Here is an 11524-nt window from a genome sequence, read left to right as displayed (position 1 = left end):
TACCCCCTGCCACCAAATTGCTGACCTTGTGCCAAAATTTAAGACCAATATATAACAATGAACTGCGCAGGTATATCATTCCCAAATCTTATTTTTACTACAGATACAAGCCCGGACGTTTGCTGGGGAATGTGAGTTGATTGCATCGACATAAGTACATGCGTAAATGACGTGTACTTTATTTTATCGCGAAAGGATAAAATCCAACCTTGGCTTTGGTGAGATTTGAATTCAGTATGTAAAATGTCGGAAGAAATATCCCAAAGCGTCTTTTCTGATGTATCTCCAAAATTTTGAGCATTTATATGCTAAAATTCGCCTCTCAAAATTGAAATAAGTATTAGGATTGTAAGAAGATATTGGTGGTCTGTGTCAGTAGTTATAAACTGTTAAACAGTGGAATAAATTTATTCAACGTGAGAAAAAGAAGTGCGACTTATCGGGCAGAACCAATCATTTAAGATTGATCCACCCAAGAAAACAACCTTTGTTCACAATTTGAAACAAATTCAGTAAATTCTAAGTCGCCATAATCTCATCACACGAATTCAAAGCAAGAATCTTTCAAACGAATGCAAAAGCGAAACTCTCTCTAGACATAATCTTATCAATCTTCTTAAAATGTAACACGTAAAAGAGGATAAAAAAATAAACAAGGGCATCATACTTCATTACAGATGAAGGTAGCATATTTAGAAAGGTTCATTAAAAGAGCTGAATCGAGGAATTTCTTCAATACTATCTTCGCGTGCTGCTTTAAGCAGACCAATATGCCTAACTAAAAACATACTAGAAATTATGTCGGTTACGCATAAACAGTATTGAATGAGCCTGGTTACAGCAACATAGTAACCTAGAAAATTTGTATCAACATTTTCCAACTTCATATTTCTGATGCTCCACCAAACTAAGAAAAAAAAAGCATATATCCAGTGTTTGAAGTACTGAAAATTCGATTGATCCTAGTGTTGGTTAGAACAAATTCCCGAATATCAAATCTTTTCGATCAGAAATTTTAATCATTATAAATGAGCCAAATACTTGAATGTGTTATGATATGCACAAAAATTTTAATTTAGTCCTACTCTTTGTATATGGTTATCTTAGTCTTTCCCCATGATTTATCTTGTCAGTTTTCCCATTAAAAACACTCACCTTCACATACTGAAATCTGTAAGTCACCCTTCTGATGTTTTTTTTTTTTTTTTGCATGTAAATGTCGACTTAAGAGTCTAAGCAGAACATGATCTTTCATCTATCTCACCAGTCTAGAATGAAATACAATGGTTATGAATAACCATTTCAGAAGGGAGCATAATAGTTGGGAATGTAGTTTCTGTTTTTCAGATTAATAAAAACATTTTCCTTAGTGGGAGAAAAGTAATTTATTGTTCCTTTCGTTGTAAAAGACTGCAAGCTGCCGGAATCGTTAAGAATGCCGGACAATAAATGCACTCTGGCATTTCTTTCATCTCTTTTTTGGTGGGAGTTCAAACTCCACCCAAGTCATCTTTCTCTTTCGTCTTTTTGGGTCGATAAAATAAGTACTATTCGACTGCTAGGGTTGATGAGTTCAACTTACCCTCTCCCTAGGACTTGCTGGCCTTGTTCCAAAATTTGAAATCAAACTTTTTCATTACGTTTAATTTGTCACACCTGCTTTTTTTTTACTTTTGGTGGGTGGGGGATATGAAAAGCGCCAGTTTTCCTTGTGAGAATAAGGATTATTTATTATTTGGGATTTCACTATATATCATAGAATGTGCATCATATTTTTGAAAATTTTGTAATATTGAACGTGGTGATTATCTTACATGAAAAATATCTTAATATTCGGAGCAATTTGAGAAGGTGCGTTTGAGGCAGTGAACTGGCAGAATCGTTATCGCACCGGACAAAATGCTTAATCGCATTTCGTCCATCCGCATGTTCTGAGGTCAAATTCACCTTTCATCCTTTCGAGGTCGATAAAATAAGTACCAGTCGAGCATTGAGATCAATGTAACCGGCTTAACCTCTTTCCCGAAACTGCTGGCCTTGCGCCAAAATTTGAAACCAATATTTAAAAAGTGGTGCTGATTATGTAAGATGGCTATAATTGCCTTATATTACTCTATTATTATGACACTGAATATTTGCTGAGGAGAAAGCAAAATTGTAGAAGAAACATTTTGTTTTTTTAGAAAGATAATCAATTCTGCATCCCGCGCAATGATGTGGTGTAAATGATTTCAGATGAAAAGACTATAGTAACCAATCATATTATTCATATGTCCATCAAACTTCAAAGCCATGTATTAACAGCTATGTTAATTAAAAGACATTGAATAAGGAATTCCAAAAACAATTAATTAAAGATTAAATTCTTGTCATTATTTGTTGATTGTTTCATCAAATTAATTTTCTCCTTACTAAAAATAATTCCTGTTGAAATAACCAGCTGTCCGCTTTTTACTAATTCCTATATAAAGGGATTGTAAGTTAGAAAGTTTGTCTCAGTTGAGAACCACATCTCTGTCCTACTAGCGTAAGCAGAAGCTAAGGTTGTTCTTCAGTCTGTGAGTTTGTTTTAAAAGCAATTCTTCAATTTTTTTCTCCACAAATTTTGTTTCATTTATTTATTTTTATATATATTGCTAAAAAGTTTTAATTCTTGAATTAGGGCATCTCTTGTTTAACTAATTATAAATTGTATTGAACCAACTGAGTAACAGTCGAGGAATAATGTTTGAATTTCAATGCCAATACACATTCTGATACTGCTATTTGAATATTTTTTAAAACTATATTTCTAATAAGGTCCTTTAAAAATTGCCAATTATTCATAAGATGGTTCACATATTGAATGAATATTTGCATATTTATGCAAATGGTCCAAATACAAAATATTTTCACTTTGTACTTGGTGTTAAAAACCATATTCTAACAGTCATAATATTAAAGCGTCTTTGATGTCTAAGGAACATGGTACTATGTAAACCAAAGATACCATCGAGGCATTTGATTCTTGAAATCAATTTTGATTCCTCCAAAATCTAAATACTACATTGTTGTAATTTCAATAATATTTATATATCTTTTTTTACTTTTAAAGCATTCAGTTTCGTCATGATTTACATTTTTTCATTCATCTATTTGTAGTTTCATTTGATAAAGAAATATCATAAACAGAAAGTATTTTTTGTTGAAAATGTAATATATGTTGTTTAATTATATATATTGTATTCTACATATTGTGGTAAAATGATGTTTCTACTAAATCTATACTGATTTTTCTGTGTTAACCGAATGCGATCTGTTACTTCGGCCAAATATAAGAACTGTACGATTAAACACCCTATGACATAACGAAACCCTTGTATTTTACTAGGACGTTATTGTTTCATCAATGTTTCCACAACACATCTATGCAGTGGAATGGCAGAAACACAGAATTTTAATCCTGAGAAAACTGGATAGGTTTCATAAAATGTGTATCTAAAAAAGTACTAGGCTTGATCAAAATCTACTATAGCTTTCCCCTCTTGCTTTATTTAAGGTCATACATTTACTTTAATGAAGGCACGTGGCCTACAGGATAGAGTATTACATGCACGATCGTAAAATTGTGGTTTCGATAAGGCGGCGAGCTGGCAGAAACGTTAGCACGCCGGGCGAAATGCTTAGCGGTATTTCGTCTGCCGTTACGTTCTGAGTTCAAATTCCGCCGAGGTCGATTTTCCCTTTCATCCTTCCGGGATCGATAAATTAAGTACCAGTTGCGTACTGGGGTCGATCTAATCGACTGACCTCTCCCTAAAAATTTCGACCCTTGTGCCTAGAGTAGAAAAGAAAATTGTGGTTTCGATTCCTGGAGTATGCAATGCATTGTGCTCTTGAGTAAAACACTTCCTTTCACGCTGCTCCTGTCCACTCAGCTGTAAATAAGTTCCAACAATAGTTTGGAAGTTAATCCTGCGATGGACCGGTATTCCGTTCAGGAAAGAATATTGCAACCTTATTCAATTATATGCCATGGAACCTAGGCGGTGTTCTGGCTTTATGATTCCTGGGGTTTCTATAAGTTCTAAGTCCATTACGTTGTCTTATTGATGTAGTGTTTATTTTTCATCCCGTTTTTTTTTTCTTGAGGGCGGCCGTTCTTTTGTTGTTTCGGTCCCACATAAGCCCTGATAAGTAGATACACCTATAATACTTTTGGTGACATTAGCTAATGTATCTTCTAATGAGATGGTAAGGGGTGTTTGGGGAAAGTTTAGTTGTCATTTTAACTGGGCGGGTAATAATACAGAAGCTCTCTTTTGGATCGTTTCTTCATGGTTGATGACATAAATAGCAGTATATTACTAATTCATATATTCTGTCTTTTAAGTACAGAATTCGTTTGTTGTTATTGTTGTTGCTGTTGTTGATATTTTGTACCAATGATCAAAGGAATTCTATTCATGACCTGTATGTCGAACTGCTTTACCTAATGGGTTCTCTCTTTCCACAAGTGTTTAGGCTGTGGTTTTAGGAGAATTTTTCTCTGGGTAGGCAATAGACAACAATAGCTCAGAGAAACTTTTGTCTAAATTAGCATGAAACTCCAGGAGTTATTTGTAGTTAAGACAATAAGCATTCGTTCAGCCGCTTATTAGTAAAAAATTGACAAGTGACAACATTATGAGAAATGAGAAGGCCTTGAGTAGAATTCTAGAATCACTGTGCTCTTAATAACATAAAACAACAAAAATATTCAATTATTCACGAATCACAATTTTAATCTTATCTCGTCTTAGTTATCTTGATTCTTAGTTATCTCGAGTGAACACTGTGAAATAACAAATTCTGTTCTTAATAAGCAAGAAACCAGTCCAAGACGTAATTACTTATAAACGTATTTTTTATATGTTTACATGAGCATTTGAAGAAGAAGTACATGAAAATATGTAGTATATGAAAATACTAATGCAACATAACTTTCCTTCTATAAATTGCGACTGTTATTCTAGATAGTTGTTGTTATATATTCCAAACTCTATTCATATAACGAAAGCTTCGTGATTGAATCCTTTAAATGTAAAATATATTAATTTTACTTGTAAGGGACGATTTAACGTTTAAGTTAGTCTCACAGTATAGTTAAATTGTAGCTTTCGTAAGCTTTCAAACCATGATGTAGAAAAACCAAATGCTTTTCTGAATATAATGTCAGTTTTGTATGCTATTTAATTCGAGTTTGGCATTCATGAAATATTTCTCACTTTATAATACAATGAACATCAATCAGTGCAAGTTCGCTATCTCGTTTCAGTTTTCGACTATAATACTTTTAATTACATTTCTTTAGCTGTTAACTTTAGAAAGAGCTTGAAAATCAATCCCAGTATTTATTTATCTATTATATTAAAAAATTTCAGCAAATTAGGGTTAATATATTTTAGGTAAGCTGTTAATTACGACTAGTCAAGTATGTGATACAAACATTTATTGTATAGTTATTATTTCATTAGTTTGTAAAATTAACTTTTTCCATTATTGAAACATCTTTTTTTATATATATTTCAGATCACTACTAATATCCAGTATGAACAGATACATGAGCAGACGAAATAATTTCAGCAGAAGATACCGTGGTATCATGGAACCAATGTCCAGAATGACCATGGACTTCCAAGGCAGATACATGGATTCTTATGGAAGAATGGTAGATCCCAGATGCTACAGCTTCTATGGCAGATATTCTGATAATGATAGATATTATGGTAGATCTATGTACAACTATTACGGTTTCTATGATAACGATAGGTTCCATAGATATGGTAATTTCATGGACTTCCCTGAGAGGTTTATGGATATGTCCGGTTATCAGATGGACATGTATGGAAGATGGATGGACATGCAAGGACACTACTCCAGCCCCCACTGGCAGATGTTCAACTCTTCAAGACATGGTTACTACCCCGGCTACCACTATGGTCGCAACTGGTTCTATCCTGAGAGATTCATGGACATGTCCCACTACCAAATGGACATGAATGGTCGATACATGGACAGATATGGACGTCACTGTAGCCCTTATTACAACTATTACAGGCGTTATATGAATTGTCCATTTATGAATTTCCTTCATATGTACTATCCCGAGAGATTCATGGATATGTCTGGTTATCAGATGGACATGAATGGCCGCTGGATGGATAATTATGGTCGTCACTCTAGCCCCTTCTACAGTTATCATGGCAGATACTACCATAACTACCCTTATTATAACTATAGCTGGGGCCAAAGGTATTACAACTACCCAGAGAGATATTTTGATATGGGAAACTATCAAATGGATTTTGATGGTCGTTGGATGGATACGTATAGCCGTCATTGCACACCTTTCTATAACTACCACGGTAGATTCCAACATAACTCCCCTTATCATAGCTACAGCTGGGGCCAAAGATACTACAACAACCCAGAGAGATATTTCGACATGGGAAACTACCAGATGGATTTTGATGGACGCTGGATGGATAATTATGGCCGTTATTCTAGCCCCTTCAACAGTTATCATGGCAGATTCCACCATAACTATCCTTACTATAACTACAGCTGGGGCCAAAGATATTACAACTACCCAGAAAGATATTTTGATATGGGAAACTACCAGATGGATTTTGAAGGACGTTGGATGGATAATTATGGCCGTTATTCTAGCCCCTTCTACAACTACCATGGCAGATACCACCATAACTATCCTTACTATAACTACAGCTGGGGCCAAAGATATTACAACTACCCAGAGAGATACTTTGATATGGGAAATTATCAGATGGATTTTGAAGGCCGTTGGATGGATAATTATGGCCGTAATTTCCATGGCTATAACTACCATAACAGGCACTATTACAACTCTTACCCAAACTACTACAACTACAACTGGGGACAGAGGTATTACGACTATCCAGAAAGAAACTTTGATATGTTCAATAATCAAATGGATTTCGATGGCCGTTGGATGGATGGTCAGAATTTCTACTCTTCTTGGGATAATTACAACTATTAAACATAGTGCCATTTATCGACCAACTGTTGTTGATGGCAGTCGTTTTCTCGTTTGAAAATTACTCTGAATTCAATACGTAAAGCAGATCATAACTAATAAAAATTACTCTATAACTCTGAATAATTTTTGCAGATATAATGGGCAGTAACATCGTGATGAACAACAAAAAATAGCTTTGATACTTGATGAACAGTGTAATAGTAACAATAATATTGATAGAAAGGACGTTGGTGTGAAAACGCTTTCATTTGTTAAGAAGGATACAACAAATCTTTGTAATGTGAATTGCATACAAATAAATTCGAGTTATCGAGTGAATTGTCTTATATTTTTTATTCTGCTATATTTGTATATTTGCTACTTTCTTTTTCTATTCTTTCATTGGCTTCAATCATTGAACTGTCGTCAGACTGGTGCCCTGTACTCTTTACTCGATCATATGTAACTCACCACTTATTTTAGTCTAGTAATATTTATCAATCTACATTTAATGGATCATGGGGTTAAACATTTTAAGCAATGTCCTGCTTTACACGGGCAAGCACGAACGCAGTCACGATCACAGGTTCGCATACACGTATACACGAACACACATACAGATACACACACTTACGTGTGTGTATTTTCTAATAAGGCAATATCCGTAGCAATGAGCCAACAGATTGCAAAAGCATACTCAGAGAGAACGCGAATAAGAGAGACAGAGAGAGGAAGAAATATCAAGAAGATTTATCAAAAAGTATATTAGAAGCATCTTCATTTAGAGTCGGGAAGAAACAGTAACCTGGTTTAATCCACCATTTTCCATAAAGTTGTCATCAATATATCCTGTAGCATTCTAAATTTAGTAGGATGTTTCCTACCTTCATACAAATATAAAGCGGTTTGAATAACAATAACGTTAAGATCAGCTTTTCCTTTTTTCTTACGTCTGTAAAGAAATGCATAAATACACACAAACACACACATAAATGCATACGCTCTTACGTACATATATTTAAATGTACAAGAGAACAGTACTTAGTACAAACTGCATAATTTATGTATTGAGAGAACGATTCACTCATTCATTACTTAAAGTTTCTTACACACGTGAAATACGTCTGATTGTTCAAATGCGATTAATGAATCATATTCAAATGATAACATGTACTTTACACGTAATTATTATATATACATGTATATAAGAAAATAAGAAAATAGAGAGATATACGGTTTGGAGCCGTACACTCAACTCACTGGAACATGGAAATCTGATGGTATATCTTTAGTCATCTCCGATGAAATTCAGCTTTAAAATGTTTTTAATTATTCTAATTAATTTCTAAAAGTATTGAATTGAAACAGCTGTCAGAGATGATGTCCTTTGTTATAATTCATAAATAATAATCAATTTAATTATCACTCTATTTTCTTATTTTCTTAAATATATATATATAAATCCCGGTGTATCCAGTTACCTTACAGTTGAATATTAATTGTAATATTCAACACTTCTTGTAATAGGTAATAAACCAGTGTATTCTTTTGATCTTATTATCCCTTATTGAGGTTTGTAACCTTTATTTGAACTTTTATTATAGATAGATAGATAGATAGATAGATAGATAGATAGATAGATATACATATACAGATATATATATATATATATACACACACACATTTATTTATATATGTATATATATATGCATACACACATGGACATACTTGCATGCACATCCAGACGCACACATAGAAACACACACTCTCTCTCTCTTTCTTTCTCTCTCCCTCTCTCTCTCTCTCTCTCTCTCATACATACACAAAATCATATTAAACATTATCTCGATTACGCCGCTTCTGTGCAATTTTTTTTACCAACTCAAATTAGTCGTTCTTAGAGGATGTGATATGTAATATCGTTTATATTATCGGTGTGAATTCTTACAAGAATCAAGTTGTAATACTTTGATACATTTAATGAAAGTAACAGTAGCTTGTCTTTCTGATGATACTGGTGAATTATGCGCACAACGAGCGGTCAAGCGAACGAGCGAGCGAGAGAGACAGAGACAGAGACAGAGACAGAGACAGACAGAGAGAGAGACAGAGAGAGAGACAGAGAGAGAGAGACAGACAGAGAGAGAGAGAAAGAGTAAAAGAGAGAGATAGAAAAAGAGAGAGAGAAAAAAAGACAAAGAGAATTTCTTTAATAACCATGAGGTTGAGAAAAAGAGGGGACGATAGGGGGACAGACAAAACAAGTGTGTATGTGTGTGTGTGTGTGTGTGGTGTGTGTGTGTGTGTGTGTGTGTGTGTGTGTGTGTGTGTGCAAGAGAGAGTGATAAAACCACAGACAGAGAGACAATGAAAGTAAACACTTAACCATGTACAACTGGTTATTCGCCATGCAAATTAGCAAATCGCTTACATAAAAAAAAGATAACTACACTCGAGGTGTATCAGCGATAATAACTCACACCAGCATTTTTGATTTGTGTATCAGCAACGGCATTACATCTAGCAATTTGTTAGTGTGGCGAGAACGATACTCATTGCCACATTCTTACGGAAAATGTTTGCTACTATAAAATTGCTTCATTTAGAATTAAAGTTGAAAATTATTATGAACAAAAATAGTTGTGGTAGTTTGCAATCTGCTTAAGATTTGAACTACCCTTAATTGATCAACGACCACATCAGGTGTTTTGAACTGATGAATTGCAGAGTATATATTTCTCTATTGCCCACAAGGGGCTAAACATAGAAGGGACAAACAAGGACAGACATAGGGATTAAGTCGATTACATCGACCGCAGTGCGTAACTGGTACTTTATCTATCAACCCCGAAAGGATGAAAGGCAAAGTCGACCTCGGTGGAATTTGAACTCAAAACGTAACGACAGACGAAATACGGCTACGCATTTCGCCTGGCGCGTTAACGTTTCTGCCAGCGCGCCGCCTTACGAATTGCAGTGTATATTGGTAATGAATTATTTCGCTTTTAAACACATTTGCTTTATGTCATTGCTTTGTTATGTCATGCGATTTCTTTTACATAACTAAAAGAAATTGCCTCTTTGTAGTGTTCCAGCCAATCACAAACTGACGTGTCGTATCTTTGTTATTGACTTAATCTGCTGAGAAGAACACATCTGTTTTTGCAATTTTTACCAGTAAAAACTGTAAATAAACAGAATTCGGATATGCTTTAGAAAAAGTTAATTGACGAGCAAAAGCGGACATAGCAACACCAGAAGCTGTTATGATGCTAATAAGGCAAGATCCACAGCAATGAGCCATGAGATTGCAAAAGCATTTTGCTCTCCGCGACATAAAATAACTACGTTCTGCAACTCAGCTAATTTATAAATTGGCATTCTTCTTCTGATCATGCTCTGAAGAAATCCTTTCCCAGAGTTTCCCTTTCCCCGAGATGAAAGTAATTTGATAAACTTTCCTCATCTCCAGAACAACTGAAAATGTTAAGTTTATCATTACAGAAGTCACCATTCTTTTTAAGCTGCTTGGGCAATTTTTCTAATATATATATATTATACAACTCACACGGTACAATATATATATAAATGCATATGTTTATATATATGGGTCGCGCGCGCACACACGTACACACACATACACACACACACACACACACACACGCACACACATTCTTTTTCCTCTTGTTAAACTTTAACTAGGGTTTGACGCATCTTCTATGATTATATTAGTATAAACTACATTTAATTATTGTTGACTTTCAATGTAGTAGTTAGTAACATGTACCTCTGTATTTCAGTGGTTCCCAACCTAGGGTGCGCGGACCCCTGGTGGTCAGAAAATGTAGTGCTAGGGGTCCGTGAACTAAATTCAAAATTTCACATATATATATATATATATATATAATATATATATATATATATATATACACGCACGCACACACACACACACACACACACACACACACACACACACACACACACACACACACACACACACACACACACACACATAAGGATAAGCATATTAAAAGGGGTCCGTAGGAAAATTCATTTAAATAAAAGGTTTGGGGACCACTGCTGTATTTATTCGATCAAAGTCGAAGTCATCACATAGCTAGAATTAGTTACCAGCTTTCTATTTCAGAGTCCTTCGCATCCCCACAGACTGACGCTTCTTTACCGAACTGTCCTGCAACTGGCTTTGTTGTATGTTGTCTGTAGAACAAGTCAATTAACATTCAAGTATTTTTATCACTAACTCTCGATAACTCTTTTACCAACAGCAGTAAGTTCCGGAATCACCAGCTACGAAGCCTATCGGATACGATACAAACGCTCTCTCCAACTATACGGTTTATGAGTCAATACATGCGTCGACTATTTAATTTCGCTTCACATCTCGACCTTGCAGCAATCACCACAACAACCAACATCTAACCACAACTACATTCGAGTTATACAGTTTGTGAATCATTCGTTTCCATGTATACACTGCGTTACTTC

The 11524-nt window shown here is 34.8% G+C and overlaps 1 protein-coding gene across 1 annotated transcript; it reads left to right on the top strand.

The window, feature by feature from the left end:
* The first annotated feature begins 2421 nt into the window (after positions 1 to 2421).
* LOC115219002 (probable serine/threonine-protein kinase clkA) lies at positions 2422 to 7357 on the top strand. The gene is made up of 2 exons (XM_029789043.2): positions 2422 to 2558; positions 5551 to 7357. Exon 2 carries the CDS (start codon positions 5570 to 5572, stop codon positions 7037 to 7039), a length of 1470 nt encoding a protein of 489 aa, XP_029644903.1. The 5' UTR covers positions 2422 to 2558; positions 5551 to 5569; the 3' UTR covers positions 7040 to 7357.
* The last annotated feature ends 4167 nt before the right edge of the window (positions 7358 to 11524 follow it).

This window comes from Octopus sinensis, linkage group LG1 (assembly GCF_006345805.1).
Source record: "Octopus sinensis linkage group LG1, ASM634580v1, whole genome shotgun sequence".
NCBI lineage: Eukaryota > Metazoa > Mollusca > Cephalopoda > Octopoda > Octopodidae > Octopus > Octopus sinensis.
The sequence above is the reverse complement of the archived record's forward strand: the minus strand, read 5'-3'. Positions and strand labels throughout refer to the sequence as shown.

Bases quoted from the DNA above. Each gene is read 5' to 3' on its own strand.
- LOC115219002 (XM_029789043.2), top strand. From the start codon at position 5,570: ATGAACAGATACATGAGCAGACGAAATAATTTCAGCAGAAGATACCGT.